The 23,206-nt window shown below is 37.6% G+C and overlaps 2 protein-coding genes across 8 annotated transcripts in view; one reads left to right on the plus strand and one right to left on the minus strand.

Moving 5' to 3' along the window:
- FRMPD2 (FERM and PDZ domain containing 2) overlaps nt 1–15,900 on the minus strand; it is a 66,046-nt gene extending 50,146 nt beyond the window's left edge. For 4 of the 7 annotated variants that reach the window (XM_074544933.1, XM_074544934.1, XM_074544929.1 and 1 more), the window contains exons 1-6: nt 15,685–15,900; nt 6,084–6,212; nt 4,108–4,265; nt 2,573–2,638; nt 1,255–1,440; nt 267–393 (exon numbers count right to left, since the gene is read on the minus strand). In XM_074544933.1, coding sequence (XP_074401034.1) covers nt 267–393; nt 1,255–1,440; nt 2,573–2,638; nt 4,108–4,265; nt 6,084–6,207 — 661 coding nt within the window. In that variant the 5' untranslated portion in view covers nt 6,208–6,212; nt 15,685–15,900. Of the gene's footprint in view, nt 1–266; nt 394–1,254; nt 1,441–2,572; nt 2,639–4,107; nt 4,266–6,083; nt 6,225–15,684 lie in introns of all 7 variants that reach the window. The other 3 variants (XM_074544931.1, XM_026799726.2, XM_074544930.1) reach the window with 3 other exon arrangements.
- MAPK8 (mitogen-activated protein kinase 8) overlaps nt 1–23,206 on the plus strand; it is a 229,284-nt gene that overhangs the window by 167,664 nt on the left and 38,414 nt on the right. The window lies entirely within an intron of this gene.

Below are 23,206 nucleotides of genomic sequence, written 5' to 3' on the forward strand. Positions count from 1 at the left end.
TCAAATCTGTACAAGCTGATTTGTTATCGTTGCTTCACAGCCCTGAGACTACTGTCTTTTGTGGAAATAAGGAAAAGAAACCTCACTGACTTGCCTCAGAGTCTTTCCATTATGAAGTAATTTATATGTACAGCAGTAACTATCCTATCTAACACTACATGTAATCACCACAGCATGAAATTAAACAATCCATCTACTTTGGGAAAGACACAGTAAAGGCTGTCTGTATCCTTATTAGAGAGTTCAGGTTATAAATCTTTCTTTACCTTGGTGGAAATTCATCTGGGATGCCAGTGTTGAGGTGTCGGATATTTTTTCATGCAGTCTTTTCCTTATCACGTGACTTCTGTTGAGCTGGGAGGCTGTGCTGTCTTCAGTGACCACCTGCTCTGTCTGGAAGGCAGCAATATTCAAAGTCACTGTCATATGATATGTGAACTTCAGACTCTCAAAGTGAAGCGATCCTTGCCCTCTGGCTGTCAGAGGCTGCTGATCTGCTTTGGATAAGCACCTTCATTTTCTCAGAGTAACACAAAGTGGGACTGAGTATGTTGGTTCCATGCTCTTGTGCTAGCTAAGTTTAAGAGGGGACACCCTCTGTTGCAGTAGCAAAGAGAGTAGGAAAGAGTGCAAGGGAAAAATTATTCTCAGAATCATATTGAATACTGACTGAAAACAAAAAATTTCTGGTGTGTTTTCTTCCATTGTCATTCAGCTTGTCAACAAAAATGGTTTCTGATATTTCAAATTTTGAAAAAACTTATGTGCTCTTTTTTAAAGATCTCATGTGATCAGGTTTGATTGCACAGCAAATATTCAGTTCCACACAAGGACAATGACCTAACTTCCTAACATGATGTAAATGAGATTTCTTTGGATTTCATCAAGAAACCCTGAAACCAGAATGGCAATGGAGAACTTTTTACTTTTGTGTAAGGGGCTTTACTTTGGCCAATATGAGGTCTCTGTAAAGGTTATAATTGCTTCAGTACTAACTAAAGAAATTAAGATACTGTAAATACAAAAGGTCAATCACTTCCCAGGAGAGTAGAAGTGGTGTGTGAGATGGCTTCATTGCTTTATTTGCTTGTACACGTGCCCACACAATTTCCTGCTTAGAAGTTTAGAACCAAATCTCACTTCCTTAATCCATACAAACATTAATTCTGGCAATCACTCACCTGTCTCCCATGTTGCTGGGCACCTCTCTAACAACAGAAAAGGAGATGACTGAAGTGTGAGAGTAGTACTTACGTCACTGACACTTCCCACTGCAAACTGAACCATTCTCTTTATGTAGAATTTTGCTGGTAAGGAAGCAGATTCCTTCTGATGTGCTTCACATGCTTCCAGAATGGATTCCAGAGAAAGTCTTCTATGTGGCAGATCTTCACACAGTGTCAGCAAGAGTGTATGTAGTTGGTCACTCAGCTGGAGGGACTGAGTCAAAATAGAGGTGCTGTTAAATGACATCTCCCAGGGGACTGACATCCTGTGTAATCTGGGACCAGGAATTTCTGTAAGCCTTTCTGTAAGCCTGGGTGAGGAACATGCACTGAATTCCTTTAGACTTTGGGAGAATTCCAGACAAGCAGCATAAGAGCATGGAATGAACCTATAGTGGGATCCAGGATAGCCTTGGAGGGAATTAACATCTCCAAGAATGATTGTTGCCCCAATAGGGGCTTCTTGGTGACAGACAGTTCAGTTTGCTCCAGAGCTTTGTTAATTAGACTGTGAATCAAAGATTCATGGAAGTAAGGTATGTGGTAGCATTAGCTTCAAAAAGGTGAGGAGTTTTACCAGCCACAACTGTTGTCATAGAGACCAGATACTTATATTTTAAGGCCATTTAGCTTATAAAGCTTTTTCTCTTAGAACAATGTGAAGGGGAGGTTAAATCTACTAGAAATCTGTGCTCTCCAAATTGAGAACAAGCAACCAAAAGCATCAATATAGAAATGAAGCAAAATGTATGTTGCAAGTCTTTGGAAGGATTCTGGGTAAGCAAGAAACTTGTAATTTCAGCTTGCAGAGATACTGATAGAATTTGTTCAGAAATAAGGGGAGTTGTTTAGTTTTATTCTTCCATCCTATTTTTTGAAAAAGCACATAAATGTGCACAGCACATGCCAACATGCCAACATGATGTTTTTGTTTTAGTCCTGTCTATCTTTGAATAATAGAATTGTGGAGTAATTGAAAAAGACCTTTAATATCATTGAGTGCAATCATAAATGTAGCACTGGCAAGTCCACCACTAAGTCATGTCCCTAAGTGCCACAACTACACATCTTTTAAATTCCTCCAAGGATAAGATTCAACCACTTTGCTGGTTTTTGAAGAAACATAGGGGAGAAAAAAAGGGAAAGAAAAGAAAAGATGAGCTCCAACTAAATTCCTTGATTTGTGTGAACTGATATTTTTGGTGAAGCTTGACCTTCACACAAGCTCTTAAATTCTTTTCTAGTGGTCCAAAACACAAAGCTCTTCTTAGTGATACTTAAGACTATGCCTCTCATTCTTTAAACCTACCAGAATAAATGAAAACAAAAGTTTTTGTGTTACTGGCCTGGTTTGGAGGAACCTGGTAATCTGCTGACCAATAGAGGGTCATTCCTAAGGAATACACCAGCATCTGTCAAAACAGAAAAGGAAACCCTGTGTGAAATCAATACAGGAAACCAGTATAGGAAAGCCTCAAAATAGACACACCATCTCTTTGTGTCTATGGTCACAAAATGGCAGAAGTCACAGAATCATATAGATGATTTTTTTAAAAAAACTAGAGTAAACGTATCTAAAAGTAAAATAATGACTCTTAGCTTATGGACTAGGTTGCATGCAATTAGTGATGTCTTTTCCTGGTCTTAAAAAACTGAGAGCTAGACATGATGATAAGGAGTTTTTGTCTTGGTGTTTTAATAAGGATCCTTATGGTGCACCGTTTTGCCAATGCGAGCTGTGCCACAATGCACACACACACGACAGATCACTGGTATACAATTTATAGACCTTACAAATCTGCATATCTCACAGGGGTGCCCCAATGGGAGGCCTGGATGAATGGTGTGATATTACCCCATCCAATGAATTCCCCCCTGGATGGGCTGAATCTGTAGTTTACAGGGTATGTTCTAGACAGGACCTTGGTTTCCCAAGACAACATATGGTTTTCCGGTCTCCTACTATGAGGCCTTTAGGATGTCTGGTCTCCTGGCTTAATAAATTACTAGGGCTATGCTAAGTTATCAGACTTAAGGAGTTACAAGTATGCATGCTAAGAATTCTGAGGATACACAAAAGTTATATAAAAAGTATGTAAAAGAAAAGGCAAAAAATTCATCTTGGCATCATTAGTACTGTTTAGCTTGAGGGGCTGAGCCAGGCTGCCCTTTGCTCAAAGATGCCAGAAGTAGGGAAAGAAAACTGAACTCCTTTCTTAATTTTGAAGCTCTCCCATTGCTGATTACAATTCTCCCCTACCTGTGGGACTGACTAGCTGTTATATGCAGGAAAATAATTACTGGAATAAGGATGCCTATTCCACAGCTTCATTTTTCTGCCTAGTGTCTAAGTGGTCAATTGTGTGGGAAGCTGAAAATACTGTGTTCTGCCTGAGGGGAGTATGTGGTCTGAGTGGTATTTAAAACTTTAAGGTGCCTGAATGTTATATCTTACTGTCTTTCCAGAGAGACTCATTTGTCAGACTCATTTGTTAACAAAGCTGAACAAATTTCTGACTTCCTGGGACTGCTTCTACCCTCTGATTGTACAGATACTGCAGTCCTGCTGCTTCTGAGACTACAATTACCATATCTGCTTGAACACCATTCCATAGAAATATTCTTCTTTTCTGTAGGCCTTTACAAATAATACATTTCTTCAGGCCTGTGGGACTGATGTTCAAAATTGATTTTGATGTTGACATGCATGCTAATCCAACAATAAGCTGCAAGATACATGTAACATCTTTCTAACTATAGCCTAATTTGATTAGTTTTATTAGAAATGGGATGTGACAGTAGATGCCTGGCAAATTGCATTAAAACCCACAAACTTGTCTTCATGAGGTGCTGTCAAGATGCACTTTGCAATATTCCTCACCTTTGTTAGTCCAAAGTGCTGGTTTTTACTTGGGCGGTGGAGCAATTCTGGTGCACTGAAAGGGGCAGCTTCTGTCTGAGATGCATTGTTTTGGAAAAACAAATTTCCTTCAGCAGACAGTAGTACTGACCATGGGCAAATCACACAGATGGCAGGGTCTGAAAAATGTTGAAGTTGATAAAATGGAGATCTTAGCGTTTAATTCACTGTACTCAGAAAATCATATTTCTGGCATCTCACCTGTATAACCAAACTCATCACTGGAGATGGACCCAGAATGACTTGCCTGACTGGGGACCTTATTGGTCCTGAGCCACAGACTGACTTCCCAGCCTGACCTCAGACCTGCCTTGTCACTGTGGCCTTGCCTGGTGGTTGCTGGGCTCTCTGACCATGGTAATCTTCAGCTGGTGTTCTCTTTTGCTCCTTGCATGTTTTCTGTAGTGTTGTACGCAAACACAAGTCACACATGCTGGGAAGCTTGTCTGTTTGAGGAGCAGCCAGCCAGCTTGTACTTCATCCTGGTGGAGAATACCTGGCCTTCTGTAGGGCTGGCCAGCCAACGAGTGGCCTTCCTGCCTAACCTGGCAGTGCCCCAGCACACCAGGAATATTCTGTGACAAGTGGTGCTGATCATCATGAGATCTGGCACGATTTATTGCACCATGCACAGCACAGCAAATGTGGCAGCATTAGCCTTGAAAAGAGGCTGATTACAGAAACAATATAGCTGCAATTGGGAGATGTGGAGTCAGAGATATGCCTTACTCAACTGGGATGATGCTATGCACTGGCAGGTAACCTTCCCTGTGCTCAAAATAGCTGGAACACTGTGGATTCAGCTTCAGAATCACTCCAGATTGACATCACTTCTGGACTTGAGCTCCCTAAAGACAAGTTTTAGCAGCCTAACACTTGGCCTGCAGCCCAGTTTGGTTGTACACCCCTACTTCTTCTTGGTTTAGTTTTCATGTTCTGATACCCTAAATTTATCTGGTGTAGCATAGGGAACATAGGCTGATTATCTCTTAAAAAAAAAAAAAAGTTTTGGTAAGTCAGCAATCAGAAGAGCATAGTGTCTGCTTAGTGTCTGGCACAGTCAATAGATGGACCTATGCTGAACCTATCCAGGTGGGTATCTCTGTGCTTCACTCCTTTGCACATTTATGGTGCTTGTATTTCCTGGGCTAGTCTATCCCCTTGTTACACCAGTTAATAGGGAACTGATGGTATAGTCAACCTGCTATAGTGTTCCAGCCCATTAAAAACTAGTTGGTAATGAATTTATGACTTTTCACTCCTCCAGCTATAGTAGAAGTTACACATCACTTGTTTGCTCTATTTTTTATTTTGATTCTACATGCTTATGAGGTAAGAACACATCTCATCCATTCTCCCCTCAAAAAGAATACCCGTTCACATAAACAGTTCTCAAAATGTGACAGGTTGCTCAGCTGTGCTCTCTTGTTGTTGCTCAGTTGTGCTCTGTGCTCTCTCAAGCTGGCCTGCTTGGCAAGCAAACATCATAATGATAAGTTACATTATTATCATCAAGGATAAAATCTCTTACTAGCTGAATGGAGAGCCATGTGGATTTGTCTGCCCTTCTCTATCAGTCCATGAAGGACATGAGCCTAGCTGGCACTGCACTTTCTCTGGGTTCATGTTATTCAGACTTCAGGAAGGACTCTTCTGTCTGCATATAATTGTACTTAGATTAATTACTACTTGATGTTTAATTTGAAAAAAAAAAAAAGCCAAAACTGTGTGAAGATCTTCTGTGTAGGCAGAGCAATCTGCATGTAATCCCAGCAGCACTGAAAGATTTCTTACTTTTGTTAGCAATATGCTGTTAGTGCCATTAGGTTTTTTGTCTCCACCCCACCCCCACAAACAAACAAACTCAAAAGAATTGAAATAGCTCAATAATTAATTTCCAACAGTAAGAACTCTTATAAAGATGTTTGTCACCTCACCTCTGTGAAGATCCTCCAGAAGCTGCCTTGTGGACAGGTGCAGGAGTGCCCATATTTCTTCTTCCTCCAGAGAGCTTCCTTTTGCCCACAGGACCTCGGCCAGTGTCACACAGGAACTGCTCATGCCTGCTGCAGTAGACACTGGGGTTTGGACACAGTAAAATAGACTGAACTGCTCAAGACAAGCCCTACTGATTATACCTGTACCCTTCTCTCACTGTAAGAAATACTTTGTGAACCACCCTGCTCTATTTGTTCAGAATAGGTGGGTATTGTTTATCCCTGTCTTAATCTGAGTAAATAAAGGGGACTGAACTAAGTGACTTCCTGTAATCTTTTTGAGCCCTTTCACTCCTCATTTGAAAGCAGTCATAAGATTCTGTGGAGAGTAAATAGCTTTTACTCAGGAGGTCCTTCATGAATATGTGCTGCTCAGATTTTATGAGTGGTTATTTGAATGACAGGTGATTGATTTTGCTGCTTAATTGGATTTCCCTGTCTATAAAAACATTACAGAGTTTATCTAAGAAAAAAAGAATACAATGCAAAAGATATGCCCTGTAACATAAAAAGTTTATTAACGTTGCAACAGAGCAATTAAATTTCATTAATTGCTCAACAGATTGATCAGTAAAAGCTGGTAGATTCTTACTGAATTAATTGATTAGAGATTTTCTTGCTCACATATCTGAGACTCAGTGCTTGCAGTTCATCCCTTCCAATACACATATAAACTTGCTTTGTTTCACTAAACCAAATTAAAAGATTATTCTCCTTTTAAAGTACTGAATAGCAATTTAGTGGCTCCCAGCACCCTGTCCTATCTGACAGGTACATAAGATCTAGCAGAAGAATGTGCATCCACACACTTATACTGTTTTGTCTCAGTTGAAACACAGCTTCAGATCATTTAGAGAAAGGCACTCTGTAGTGAATCATAATTTCATGTCCAACCTACTGGAGTATTTTAATAACCCAGCCAACCAGAAACTGAGTTTTGACTTGAAGCACCATGGCTACTTTTCCTTCAAATATTATGTCATGCTAAATATTCTCAAAGAGGGCTTTGCTCTTCATAAATGCACCTGATCTTTCCATCTGTTTCTGTAATTAACTGCTCTAGTCAGAGCTGCTCTAGGTCTACGCATCACTAAAGAAAACTGAATCCAATCTTCAAATTTCCTAAAAATTTTTGAACAGCTTTTGCTATTTCTCTCCTGTAACAGCCCCACAGGTTCATTTGATGCTGTGTAAATAGGGGAATAATAAGAAAAGTTAGAAGTGATCCATTTACTGATTTGAGTTTTGACATTGTCTGTAGATCAGCAGTGAGGACACTACAGCAGTGAGGACACTATAGCCTGGGATGCTGCTGTCACATATAGGATTGTAAACACCACTGTAAAATGAGTTCAGTCACAGCCTTAGGATGGCTCTTGCCCCCCCAAACTTTTTCACTCTCTGTACACAGCCCATTTATTGCCACCATTTGCTCTGGGCCAGCAATAGAACTCTTTGTGTCTTACAGCTGGGTGCTTTGCCAAATTCCCATTCAGTATGGACTTCTCAAGGGGTAACTGGAAGAGCCTCACAGTGTCCTGTAGGACCAGCTGGTTGTTCATTAACAGACTGCTCAGACTTTGCTTCATGTGGTCTTGTCCCGGCTCACTATCCTGCAAACAAGGAATCGCAACATAGAAGGAATGATCCCTTGTAGCAACCACCACAGGATTATAGACCAACCTAGTGACATTTTAAATGGAACCAGAGTCCTAATTTTAGTCTCTGTAGCTTCAAAGGGCAGTAAAGCTTCTTACAAACCTAACCTTAATTAGAAGAGACAGACAAATCTTCTTAATCTAAGCCATCACCGTTTCTCTTAATAATAAATTACTGTGATAGCATTTCACTTAACCCAGTGATACTGGGACTAAGCAATAAATTCATGTCCCCAGAGCAGAATCTGTGTGGCTATATACAGAATCTATACAGGTAATCCACCAGATTGCACTTAGTGCTGTTTTATTTGAGATTGCTGGGGGAAGAAGCACTGCATCCTCTGTTTTAGATAGAAGTGCTTGTACCAAGTGATCTCAGTGCTGATATTTCTAACTAGTTTAAGTTACTCAGTAAGAAACTACCCAAAGTGCAGGTGTGCAGCTTTTTAGCACCAAAGTGAAATCAGCAGTTACATCAGAAATGCTTTTGTAGAGAATGTTTTTTCCTAAGAGTAAGTTATGTCTCAGATCAATACTAAATATGAGTTAAATGAATTCTGCTATCAATTATATCCAAACTTCTTGAAAAAATATTATATTGTATGGCCATGGAAATCATAATCTCTTTAACAAATTATTGCTTTAAAACAAGGTGGAGTTAGGCAATGTGCTATTTTACAATCAAATTGGCAACTGGTTTTTAAACACACTCAGAATGCCCTGTATCTCTAGGCTGTGGTTTTGACTTCTGATTCTCAAGATGATGTGATATTTAACAAAAGCCTGACTGCGTGAGTGGTTGGGGAAAAAACTATAGCCAGGCTACACTATGTGTATTATAAGAGAGTAAAAGGGATGGAAAGATATTATTATCATTGCAGCACCGGCCATGTTCATAGTCCCTCAGTTTAGTAAAATCTGTGATCCAGAACCAAACAATTCTGACCTTCAAACAACCTACAACTCATAAGACAAGGCATACAAATGAGGAGGCAAGAAGGAGAAATTGACAGGAACGTTGAAAAAAGGGGGGTTTTTTTCAGTAACACTACATATCAGAAAATTATGCTGGATCTGGTTGAGCCTGCAGGGGAAAATTAGAGCACCAGAATGTAATCACCCACTTTTGGAGTTTGGCCAGGATATTGAGGTTAATGTTTTTGTGACTGGAAAAAGTAGCAAAGAGCTTCCAGTGCCAATTTGTGTTTTGAGGTCAAAGGCTGATTTTGCTGATGTCTATGGAAGAAGATAGTACCATCCAAATTAGCCTAAAATATCCTCCCTGTTCTAATCTTTGCAACACATTTATTTATTATGTGGCCTCTCTAAAGTCCTCAGATTTTTCCAACTCTTCTTGCATAGATATAAAAAGTTTCATTGGGATGAGGCTAACCCATTATTTTGCCAGCAACATCTGTCTATTTATCACATTTTTCTTAAAGAATTCGTTGGTACATTTTGGTGCATTTTGTTTTATCATATGTGCAAGTTTTTGTCATTGAAAACTGGAATCAATGAAAGAAATTGAATTCATCATGAAAGTAAATGATCTACACCTTTACATCCGAAAATTTTTTAGACTTAGCAACAATTGTGCATTACTAATTTCATATGTCAAGGTCACCTTATTGGATTTGGCAGTCTTCTTTAGTAAAATATAAAGGAGCAACTTGGCTTTGGTTAATCTTTGTCTTTACTTTTGCTATTTTGTTTACTGTGTGAAGAAAGCAAAAGAGCTAAAAACTATTATTTTTGTAGGAAAACTGACCTTCCCTTATCAAACACAGTCAAGTGCATTAAATATCGTCAAGAGGAATGGGTCAGCTGGATCTCTAACTACATGAGAGCCCTTTTCATTTCCCACCTATCAGAGGGAATTTACTGGGGAGTAGGTTTGGCTGTACAGTAAGTTTTATGGCATGAAAGTCAATCCATTATCTGGATGGTGGTGAAAAAAAGATGAAAGGAGATCATAGGACACACCAGTGAAGAAGATGATGAGGAAGGAGAAATCACATTTAGTTTTTGAAAATATGGAGTCAAGTTTGTTTCTGGTCTTCTTGTAAAGGCATGAAGCAAGAACAGATTTGTCCCATCTGGACATCCTGAAGAACAACTGGAAATGACAACTCTGGCAAAATAGTTTGTGTATAAACACAACGACAGCAATTACAACAACAACAAAGGATTAACCTTGGTAGGAATCAAGCATTCTGTGAACTGGAAGGGCCTCTGTCAAATCAAAAAGGCCTTTCAAATTTTTACTGCCTGGAAGCTGTTTATGCCCAGGTCTTGTCTTTTGTGTGACTGAACTTCCAGTTCTGCTTCATTGCTCTGTGTGTGTATATTGCAAAATACTTATCTTTAAACTTAACCAACTCTTAATTTGCTGGAAGGTGTAAACAAATGTAAGTTTTGTAAACAATTCTGTCTAGGAAGGCCCATTTATGGTTTGGACATATATGTCCATCACAGCCCCTCTATTATAATGAGATGACTAATTGATTTTGACAAGAGTGAGCCAGAGAGGGGCCACTTAACCAGGTGCTCTGAAAGACCTGAGAGGTTGCTGGCATTGGCCATGAACCTCACTAAACGAGTGTAGGTGTGTACTGACAGAAAAGTGAGAGGAACTTGGAGTGTAACTTCTTCCATTTGCTCCACTGTATCCAGGAAAGGTTCCCTACTCATAACAGTCCATGGAAGCTGGTGTGACCCACTACACTTGGACATGCCTGGAGTTGGCTAATACAGATTGTGCTTAATTTACCTGCAGTGCCTGAGGATCCATCAGTCATTTGCAAGAGCAACTTTAGAGACATGGAATTGCTTCTTCTAGTTGGCATTGAAGGACATACTGATAAAACTAGACACAAGTCCATAAAGAGATGGTCTTTAGGCATCTTTCTCTAGACATGGTATTTTCCTTAGCCTTCTATCCCTTTCATCTGTTGTACTCCAATTTCTTAGCTATGTTAGCAGTTCCTGTTAAGTCTCAGGTGCTACCTGATAGTCTAAAAGCACCTTAAAAATGACCATACCCAAGGTCCTGCTCAATCCTCAGGATAGCAAAAGGCAGAACTTCTTGTATTAGCGGCAGCAAGATGCAGTGGGAGAAAAGAAAGATTTCTGAAAGAAGGGAATTATCCAGAGGACCTCAGGTGCTGGTCAGCAAGACTTCAAGCAATCTGCTTTCAAGACCAGGAAATATGGAAACTTGAAGTGACACTTAACTAGGATGTTGAAGGGCTAACAAGTACTGAAAAGAGTTCCATAGAGGCAGATGAATAAGGCAGGCTTGCCAATTCTGAAAGATCTTTTAAAATGAAAAGTTACAAGAAAAATGCTTTTTTAGTCAGCAAGTCAACATCCTTTTACTTGACCAGAGTGCTGGACAGTGGGTTAATTACATATCAAGCAATGTAATTTCTGACCATACCCAGGTAAGGACCTCCACCAAGATAAAATCAGTCTGGCTTTCCTACCTCTTGTTTTTCTCTGTGATTCTCCCCATCAAAGATTAATAACTGACTGTAACACATTGCTTTGAAGTGCCTTATATTTAAGAGCAGGGATAAATTTGAATCTTTACATCTTTATGACACAAAAGTTCAGAAACTTCATCAAAAGGGACTGGAGGAATAGATTGAAATCAAAACACAAATAGTATCTCACTAAGGGAGGAAAATCATTGTTTAATATCAAGTATTCCTAATATACTAAGAAAAGTTCTTGCAGCCTATCTCAAGACTGGCTGCATAATAAATCAAATTTGGAATACAAAATTAGGAGAATTAAAAATAGGATAAAAATGGGATTGAGCTATAGTTTTGAAATAACCTCTGTTAATTTCAAAGTAAATTTACAGAATTTATGAACAACCTGTCCTGAGTCTCTTCTGTGGTCACCAATAGAAAAGGAATTATGTATCAATCTCTCTGCCTCTGAGTCATGGTGGCAGGAACAGCATTTGGCATAAACCTCCATTCAGTAGGAAGTATCTCCAGGGAAATACTTAACTGATTTCCTTTGTGCCCTTAAAAATCATATAGTTATAAAATTGAATGCAGAGACAAATTTGAAATTTAAAGTTATCCTAGCGTGCACACAGATTAAATGTTTGATATAGATAATAATTTCTGAATTAAAATGGGAAGATATGACTTGCTTTTTATGGAGGCAAAAGATTATTCCAAAACAGAAATTAATCTGATTCTGGGTCTCCACGGGCAGTTTGGGATCAGTGAAATAATTTTGCTGCACTGAAGTGTCTAGACTGAAATATTCTTAAATGAACAGTTTTCACATGAGGATCACAATTCTTTGTTGCTCAGGGCTTCATGTTTTTCTTCTTAAAAAAACTGAAACACTAAAAAAAGCCCCACCTGAAGTCCTGAAAATTTGAATACTGTATTGAGATTTTGAGAGATGTTGGTCTCCAAAATATTTAGGACTAGGTATTTAGAAGATCCTGAAGAATCAATGAAAGCTGTGACCAAACTGCAAATGACAACTCTAAATCTTTTTTGTTTTTCATCTGATTCATAACAACCCACAAAACTGTAACATGCAAGAGGAAGGAAGATGATAACATCAGCCTGTAGCCATGAGCTTTGAATACTGTCTGATTACATCTATTATGTTGATGATTGTTCTGATTTAATACTTCAGGTTGTATTCTCTTCTTGAAGAACAGTGTTCTTCCATAAGGAAAATCAAAGTTATAAAAATATAGTATAGAAATATTTTACTAAGAAATGACAACTAAATAGATTTGCTTTACAGGCAATATTCATCTAGAGCATGTAAAATGAAAGCCCAAGTAAATTCTTAAAATATGTTTAATTACAGTTTAAATTGAATTAAGGTAATTCAATTGGTTGAATTAAGGTAATTCAATTCAGATTGTTACTGATAATTTTAGGGGAAATACAGAAAAACTGTATTGGAAATAAATGTAGTCTCTTAAGTAGTAATAAATAATAAATGTAGTATCTCAGTCATAAGTGTATGCATATTTTAGAGAAATGAAAAGGGAAAGACTTTGGGGATAGAAGGTGCCTGCCTTGTGTGCTTTAGACTTTCTTAAATGTCTGCATTAACTCTGAGCCTCTTCTGTATATAATACATATTGGGCTACGTCCAATATATATATACCCTTTTATATACATTTAAAGAGTTCTGGATACATGCTATCATTCATGATATTATGTTTTTTATCTGGATACATAAGCGTAGTAACTGGATAAAAAAGCTGAATATTTTCTAATTTCTTACTTAAGAACAACCTACTGCTTGTCCATGCTATTACAACAAAATTTAACTATGTGCAAAGTTTGAAAATACTGAAAAGTGGACATCTTTTGAAAATTATACTTTAGAATTAATTTACATCATAACTTCATTTATTCACATATATTCCATATACAAATTTTAAACTCTAACTCACTGTAAACTTTTTATAATTTTGGAGAGAAGTCACAATATTCCTCATACCAGAGAGATGAATCTCATTAAATATGAAATTTAACTCTCTGAAATAAGGGCTGGAAATGTGTGGGTTTATAATTGGAATAAACACTTAAAATGCTGTTTAAAACTTCTGTTCAAATATGTAAGGCAGAGCCAAATCTGCAAACAATGACAAGTCAATAAGGGAGTTGCCTTGTTGCTAAAGTGTGAGCTTGCTTTGTAAAGATTGTGTCCCAGAAATTATAGCTGAAGTGAAGCCTTCATTATATGGTATTTTTTCACTCTCTGTTATAAATTATTTTATTTCCTTTCTAGAAGAATGTACTTAAATAAATAGGACAATTAACCAGACTATTGCAAGTTATTCAGCACTGAAGGGGGATAAAATTTCACTGCTACAGAGAGATTAATTTCTTTTCTAGGAAATCATAAACTTCACATGAGGTGGAGCAGTCTCTGAACAGTCTAATCTTTGAAGGGGAGAGTTGAAATCTAGCTCCTGAATAGTGAAGGTATGTGCCTCTCTATGGGAATTTCATGAGCTGGGTGGTAAGGGTGCTAAAAGTTTGACTTTATTACAAGACCTATGGACATTGTTCCTTAAAGACACAAAATATTATTGATTCCAAAAGAAAATTTAGAAAAACCCAGCATCCTACAAAATCAGACTTCTAGGGTCAAATTCCTATTTCCTCTCTAGTTCAAAAGGAACCTACTAGTGAATTTCAGAGAAAAATATTACACTGTAGTCTGCAGTCAGTTTGCAAGTAGATATTCTTTCAATAGAAGTGCCTTACAAAGATATCACTGGATAACTGCAATCAAAAGAAAGTTGTGCTATGTTCATTCTTGCTAAGTTTACATGCCCCTTCTCCTCTGCCCCAGCTGATGCCAAATGCCAAGGACCTCATAGAATATCTGTCTATGATAGACAGCTCCTGCCTCTAAAGTAGCCAGTGCTACTTTTTTTTTTCTTTGCTTTTTTACATGCACCTTTCATAAAAGCTTATTCTACATAAGAGTAGACCGGACTGGTGGCCCAGAATTCAATCTAATACATCTAATACATTATCTGCATTGTTCTAGCACTTCAAAGATTAAAGCTTCAAAGCTCTCTGCTGCTGCAGTGCCAGAAATAGTAGGGCAGTAGAACTCAAACACCATGGTAATGTTTCTCTTTACATTGATTGATTTATGTCCTTTTAAAGGCCTTATAATTCTCTGAAATGAGGCAGCCTTGTGCCAGACTAGGGACAGGGAATGAAGGGTCAAGGGATATGCTGATGCTGAGGTTAATAGGTAACACCACAACACAGGTAAAAGAACCTGAGCAGGCTGTACACCAGCTTCTTCAGGTACTAAATGAAAGATGAAGAGCTAAGATTTTAGATTATATTGTCCAGTCTTCCCAAAGTCTCTCCATAGCTTCTCACATCTAATACTATTGTAGTCAATGCTGCTGTGGTTTACTTATTGTTAAAGCGAGTTCTTGAATTCTGACAGTGCCACAGTTACACCTTTGCTTGCAGAAGAGAGATATTCAAAGCTTTTGATCTTGATTCTAATGTTGACTGGTTCTTTTATTGAGAAAGACTCAATAAAAGACTCTTATTTTACCACATCATTGAGGATGATGTGTTTTCCCATCATTAATAATTCACTTCACATGTAAATGGTAAATTATCAGTATTTGTATTTCTCTGGAATCTACATCTATAAATTTCTAGATCAGTAATGATTATGAAGCCTATGAGAAAACGTCCAGAAAATGAGGTTGCTTTTATTTTAGAAACTGCAAACTGTTACGTAGGGACTTGCTAAAAAACATTGAAGAGCAGTGGAGGAGAAATTAGGAAAGCAGTTTCTTAGTTAAGAGTCTTTAGTCACAGGTTGTAATCACTGGTAATCTTTCTGCTGTTTGGAGTTCAGTGCTCTTTCCAAAATAATAGTACTTAGTACAAATCCATGAAAAAATAATGTACTTAAACATATTTTCCAGAATCATGTCAGCTGTGTTATGCAAACAAGCACTTATCCCTGCCATAAGAGCAGGAACACTTTAGTGCCTTCGACTTCTTTGCCTTCAATAGGAAACAAGACTATGCTGAGGTACCCTGATTTTTTAACAGTGCAATTCTATGGTAGGTGAATGTTTCTAACTCCCAAAGAAGGCAAGAGGGACTGAGCACTGACATTCTGGATGACAATCCAGTCAGCTCTATATTATCATACAAACAAGTAGCCTACTAATCAGAATTAGCTAATAATTTAAGAGAAATTAAATGAAATTTAATGTAAAAAACTCAAACAACATGGTAAATACTAGATACTGCTGTACAAAGCCAAGAAAATGAGTGATTTAATAGTTATTTAATTGATAATGAGATTAAAAGAAATACGTAAGAACCTACCTGTACAAGTTGGACAGATGCCGCATCCAGAACAGTCTCTAATCTTCTATGTTTTTGCCTAATAATGGTTGTTTAGACCATAATAGTTGTAAATATATCATTAAACATATTCAGGTCTTGATTGGACTTCTGTTTCTTGGATTTTTCTCTCTCTCTTTCTTACCTTCTGTCTTCTCTCTTTCTTTCCCCCTTTCTTCCCTTCTTTCTCTTGCTTTGTTTGTATCTGTAACTAAGCACTGTGTGGTCTGGCAAGTGGCTAAGCAAGTAAACAGTGAGGTTCCTTCTCTCACTTGCAAGCCAAACCTAGCAGCTCCTGGTTTGAAGTTGAGGGCAATGTCATGTCTGCTAAGGCTGTTTACACTCCTTCCTTTTTTTTTCTTTCTTTCTTTTTCTCTTTTTTTTTTTTTTTTTTTTTTTTTTCCCCTGGTAGTTCACTTGCCAGGTAATGAGAATCAGCTTTTAGGAAGTGGCTCAGTATAAACCTCTGGGTCTGTCAACTTACAAGGGCTCAATTGGATTACCTGACGCACACGGGAGCATTAGGTCTAAGCCCCGTAGGCTGATGTCACTTTCTGCCCCCGGCCAATCCAGGGAGCAACAGCACAGCCAAAGCAGAGACTGATGGTCTGAGGGGTGAGTGTGGCTTTTATCAGCAGCAAAATCCTCCAGACTCAATAAACAATGCAGATAAGATTTTGATGGGTCCACCTGGCAGGAAAGGAAACGAACCAAAAACTAAAGGAAGGAAATTTGATCATTTTTTAATATTGTCTAGTCTGAAATTTTTTTGTTAATTACAGCAGGGTGCAGCTATGCTCAGAGCAGGAAAGAGGGAGCTCTTGGGATGCTGCAGGGCAACTGTGAGCTGGCTGTAAGAAGTGAAGGGAAAACGAAACCTTAGTAAAACAGAAGGGAGTTCTATTGGACTTACTCAGTAAGCTCTTCACATGAGTTATTCCTGCATTTTTCCCAGCTCTGTTTCTCTTTAATTCTATTTTTTTTTATTTTTTTATAAGTCCAAAAATCTTCATTTGTTTAATTGTTCTCCCTATATTTTGTCCCTGAACAATGGAATATGCAAATGCATTTTCATCATGGCAATGTCTCACAGATTGCTGTAGTGTAGATTTCCCTGTTCATGTCAAAATGAAAATCTTTGATTTCTTTCATTGTCTAACTGCATGCAACTAGTCATTTAAGTTCAACATGGAAAAAAAAAAGAAGAAACCAGCCTCATATTTCCTTTTTCCTTTCTCAGTCACTGTGAATTCTGCCACTGTTGTTCCTAGCCCACACTCTGGATTTCACATTGAGTTTAGTCAACCCTTCCAGTGTATGAGTGTTGATGTGTGCTTTTGAGGAAAATATACAAGCTATGGTCTTCTTTATTTGTCTTTAAAGAAAATTTATTCAGGTTTTCATCATCTCAATGGCTGTAAATCCTCTCTTTTGACACTTGGAAGTGCAATATTGCCTTATCCAAAATATCACAGAAAACATATATTTTGCTGAATTCTCCCACTGGGTACATCACCCATCCTTTCATATCCTTCTTTGGATAAGCAGCAAAATAAATCTATTTTTTATAAATTCTGGCTTGGTCCAGAAGTCATAAATCTGATCTGACAGGAAGTCTGACAGGACTGCAGGCAGGAATAAAAATAGAATGAAAGGTCTCACATCTGAGATATCCCAAACAGAACATGCTGGAGTTGGAAAACGAACACTTATTGATAGACCTTACCAAAAAAAACCTATTTGTTGTCTTCTCCTGTGATCATTAGACTGATACTGCTCTTCATGTTTTGAATTTGTCGATCCAGATACCAACAAATCAGCAAAAAGGCTATTAATGAAAAAAATAAAATCTGAGCATTGATGCAGCTCAGGAAGCATTTTGCTTATTGTCTGATACAGTCACACTACAGGACAAAATCAACACAGAAGTTTGTGACTGCTCCTTCTCCAGGTAATGAGTGGGGAGGAGAGAGGAAGTTATTTTTAGAGATGCATTTGTACCTACCAGATTTGATTTAAGTAGGTGTGTGTATAATGCTGTTTGCAGAGTTAACTGGGTGTGTGCCTTGTTGAATCATTTTGCTAGAAATAATGTGTTGTGTGAACATGCTCCTGTTAAATCAGGTGGAAATCCTGATTCGATTAACTAATCAAAGTTCCTAAAGACTTTATGTTCTATTACTTAAAGAAAAGACTTGATGATTCTCCTCATGAAAACATGCAATTGCAAACCTGTGGTAACTCTGTTGGTGTAAGCAGCAGTTCCAGATTTGTGAGATAAAATTCTCACCCATGGTTCCTTCTTTATTCTAAATAGCCATTGAAAGCAGTCATTGAAAGCAGCCATAAAAAATCACTTACAACCTACTGATTTGAACCAAAGCAGTATTTCAGACTCATAAACTCAAAATATACAGTATGGGAGCTTCAGATGAATTCCTTCTGTTCGTGTATTGATAGGTGTACAGGTGACATGTATGCAATTGCAGCAAAGTTTATGTAACTAGATCACTATGAAAGAAGGTTAACAAGATGAAAGGCTATTTATCCCAGTGAAGGAACTGCTGGATGGAGGCTTAGGATCTCCCTTATGTTCCTCCCTGCTTTCTGAGAACTGGCAATGGCCAGAATCCAATTATTCTCTGACATTAATGCCTTTTTATCCCACAGAAGCTGAAGTGTGGGAAGCTCTTAAAGTTTACATAAAGGTGAAGATTACTATTTACTTCTCAGTTGATGGTGGTACAAGCAAGCTGTCAAAACTACAACCACAGCTTGGGGCTGTGGTTTCTCTTAAACAGAATTGCTTCTGTTAAGTTTTAACTAGTTTTACTTTGGGGTCCCATGGAACAGATCATGGACTGCTTGAGCTGTCAGAGCTTGAGCTTTCAGAAAAACCAGGGAATCCCCCTTTATGTTTTGGATCTTCTTATGTCATACAACAGGGCCTAACCACTTCCATGCTTTATCCCTGTGTCTACTAGATGTGCTAATAAAGTTCAATTTCCATCACGGTTTCTAAGCAGATGGCCCAATCATCTATATTTAGCTTAGCAAAGTGATACAGGGAGGTGAGTTTATGCTCTCCTTCTGGTCGTGGCTGTCAGGGGTGTTTCACAGCAGTATCTTTGGGGGAATTACATCTAATTTGTGTAACCCTAAGCTCAGTTTAAAAAAGGCAAGAGGCCAGTATCTGAACAGCCTGTTTCCCTGTGAGAAATAATTCCTAACATAATTTAAAAAATACCACTAAACTGGGAGTGGAGGTGTATTGGAGTTTGTTTCTAAGTTAGTGTTTGAAGAGTGCAGGGAGGCAGCATAACTCTTATTGCTACTCATGACAGCAACCAGTTTTCCTTAAGAAAATTGTCCTTAGCTGGCAAAGTCTGGCTCAAACCTCTGGGAGTTTCTAAATCTTTAGAAAGTTCTATGAATGGATGAGACCCAATTAAAATACCACTTATAGTTCAGTATGTTTTATTTGCTTTTGCTTCTTACACTGCTTTTGAGATGTGAGGTAAGAAAACATTATTGAACAAATAGCTCCTGTTTGTGACACCTGATTACAGCTCTGCTGATCCCAGAAGTAATTCAATGGGAGGCCAGTATTCCTATGATACATCCTCCAATGCCTCCCTCTAGGATACGAGAGGCTGTGAAGTGATTACTGTTTAATGCCAAATGCTCTCAGACTGTAATGGAACCACTTTCTAAATTACAAAAGTATGTTCAAGCAATTACTCTGAGGAAAGAAAGACTGAAGTTTTAAAGGTTTCTGGGATATGGGAAGGAGTTCCATGTATATAATCAATGCATAGTTTCATGGAAAATAGCCATTTTACCCAGCAAGGACATGGACACTGGTGGTAAGGGGAAAAAATTTTTTTTCTCTCTTTTGCAACAGAGATTTTCTATATTTTATGCTTTGTCACCACAATGAAGCCTGTGTATATTAACATATACTTGTGTATATCATATTAACACTTTACTTATAGAGTGAAAGTAGTTTTTTCTTTACAATAGCTGAAGTGATCAAAATGTACCTTCATTTCAAAATCCTAGAAGGAGTGTACATAACTCGTCACAGGATGCTATTCCATAAGGCAGAGATGTGTGCAGGCACCAAACTAGCATAAAGAGGTACAGTTTCACCCACAGGGGATCATTTACTATTGAAGTTGCCCTCCTTATTCTGCCTAATGTGGTTCACTGAATGCTAAGTAAGGTTTTATGCAGTATAGACTTAACACACACTATCAAGTATCTTCAAAATGCTTTAGTAAAATCATAAGATTTACCAAGTCAAAAGAGATTAAGTTGTCTATATTCCTCCTTTACCTACCATTTAGCTCACTGTCTCTTGTTTTTCAAAACTACTTTCTGAACTTTTCAGGTTTTGTATTGGAATCATTATATGTAGTGCTAGATTCAACTAGCATTTAGACAGGATGTAAGAAAACTAGTGTTGGCCAATTTCATTTTCCAGCTCTTTTCAGAGATAATGTATGATATGTTATCTAACCTAAAATGGGTGTTTTGCATTTAGGAGTTGAAAGTTAAAAACTTTGACAAGAATTGGTGCACTCTTGGATGTTATTCTGTGTAAGACTTGTCAACTTTGGATGGTCTCATGTAGCAGAAACCATGAAGAGAGGATGGTACAGGAGATTTTCCAGTTATGATCACTCTGTGATAACAAGGAAGAAAAAATTTCCTATGGCCTGGTTCTGAATCCTGAAAATGCCCTTTGCTCTGGAATTATTCTTAGAAAGCCAAATACTAAGTCTTCAGTGATAAGGGTGCAGGAAGGGATGCCAGTATGTGATTTAGAAAAGTAATGCCATATCCCAAGAACTTGTATTGAATTTGCCTATGAATAATTTCTCTTGAATAGTAGTATAAATAAAGAGCACCCTATGCTGTGTTAATGTCAGTGTGTAGAAATATGAGGTATGTGACCCCATAAACACTGTTTTCTAATAGTTTACCTAACATGCCTCCACAAACAATTTCCAGTTGGCTGAATATGTCTAAGGATTGCAGATACTTTGCTGCCTATTTACTCAGTGCAACAATTAATACAAATTGTCTGTACATGGAATTATGGCAGCTGAGGAAGAATTTTTCAGGAACAACAAAGAAGGGGTTAATGGCATTAATGGTACTTGAGAGAACAAAATTTCTGACTAGGTGTGCAGGAATGTCTGAGCTTCAGGATCAGCTGTGAGCATGGCCCCACCTTGCCATTCCCTCTGTAACCTGTCGCAGGGTGCCCCATGGTGGCTGCTTGCCTCCTCCTACATTTGCTCAAGCCAGCAAGTGCTCCATTCAGGTTGGTTACTAATAAAGAAAAACATTTGCTCCAGTTCATTATTATTTACTAATAGTCAAAATCCGAGTGTATAACTGCATTTTGCAACTACTGCCTATTTCTAGTTCCTTTTAAAGAGGGAATACAGGTCACTCTAGTTATTACTAGGAGCTGATTTCATAATGCTTTGCAAGACCGAATTAATTTTTAAAATCTAGCTGTTACATTTCTTTCATTAGATTATTTTCAATATTAAAAGGACATTTTAACATCAGATGTATTCATCAGCAATTAGTATGTGTGATTTTTTTGTACACCTTTCCAGGCTGTAATATTATTATTCTAACAATTCTGTAATATTACTATTATAATAATTCTATAATATTATAATTCGATGAAGAAGTGAAATGGAAACTTTTTCTTTCTTCTTTGCCACAACCAATGATGAAAAAAATGTTTCAGAAATATGTTGTTACTAAAAATTCTTTATTTATTTATATTTGTATTGCTTCCAGAATTTTCTAAAAATGTTCATAGTTAGTATTGCCTTTCCTCATATATCTGTCTTGCTCATCAGACAATATTTATCAGTTTGCACAAGAGGATATGGATGTTGATCCTGGCTGTGGCTTCTCAAGCCCAAACTAGGAAAAACTGTGTCCCCTGAGTACCCACAATTCCTATTGATCTCCTCTTGTTGAAGCAGCTCTTTCAAACACCTTCCTTTGACTGAGAGGATGTTCACTACAGTCCCATCCAGCTGAGTTACTCTGTGTATTATGCTAATCCATTCTTGTGCAAATATAAATCACTGTACTATGGATGCTTTGTAAACAAAAATGAATACTCCTTCTACGTTTTGACCCGTTATTTTATGTTACAGAATCTCGTTTTTGACATTTTGATTTTTGTACATCAAAATTTGTGTCAGACATTCAGATCTATTTCCTTGTCTCCAAAGATTTGAGCCTGAATTTTTTGCTTTGCAGTTTATAAACATCAATATGCTAAAATGTTGTTTACTACCCCAAGTATGGTAATTGACAAGCTAATGAAAATATTAAAAAAAGACAAAACTACATTTTGGATGTAATTTCATGACTGCTAAATCCAAACACCTTAATGTTCATAAACCTACTTGTAGACCAGTGCAGGGGAGTGAAAAAGTTTGCAGTATTTTGACATAATTCAGATTTTACTGACAATTTTAAAATCCAAATATTTATTAAACACTCAATAATACTTAATTTAAAGCAGCAGTCCAAATCCAAGACTACTGCTACATAAACACTGAAACTGAAGAGATAAGAGAGTGATTGACAATTGCATGTAGGCAGAGGTTGATTTTCAGGCTCAGATTGTTCACCAATTCAATTGTGGAGTTTTTATTACAAAACAAACCTGCTCATCAGATTCTTATATATAAAATTTCATATTTATTTTGAAAAGGAAGATTCAAGTTCTGAGGTTGGTGAGTCCCAATATTTTTCCAAAGAGACCCTTACCACCTTTCAGCTTTTCTCACTATTTACTATGCACCTTGTCAAACCATCACCAAAACTTCTGTCGAGTTTATGTGATTCTGGAGCTTCAGCAGGGCCAGTCCTTGCTGGAGAGACCTAACCCCTGCAGGTAGCCACACTTTTCTTCACAGTCTTCTCTCTTTATATTGTTCTCCAAATGTTTTTCCCCTTTCAGCTACTGATTCTCTATGAAGAAGTACGAATCTTCTGTCTGGCTGTCTGTATGTTCTGTCCTAATGAATTCATGCTCCTGCTCTCTACTGTATTCTGATCTGTTGAGAGGCCCAGAGAAAAATGATGACTTTGTTGCAGCCTGTTACAAAATATCTGTTTACTTTCATGGTTATCAGGAATTTAGTTTTGTATTTTCTTGGTTATCAGTCAGGACAATCCAGAAAACACTTTTCCACAAAGACATATGTAATAGAGGAGTTTATAATGTAGCCATAATGTTTATAAGAAAATATTTCTGCAGTGCATGAAAACAATACTTATAGTGATGCTCAATGACATTCTTAAAGTTTCCTTTTCTTATATAGGGACTTGTTTTGAAAATTGGTTATACAGACAATCAAAGGAACTTTTCATTCTTACTTGAAGAATTACTATTTTGATGTCCTGAAAATTTTCCATACTGTACAGGAACTTTATAGCTTATCTATCACATTAT

The sequence above is a fragment of the Zonotrichia albicollis genome, chromosome 7 (genome assembly GCF_047830755.1).
Source record: "Zonotrichia albicollis isolate bZonAlb1 chromosome 7, bZonAlb1.hap1, whole genome shotgun sequence".
NCBI lineage: Eukaryota > Metazoa > Chordata > Aves > Passeriformes > Passerellidae > Zonotrichia > Zonotrichia albicollis.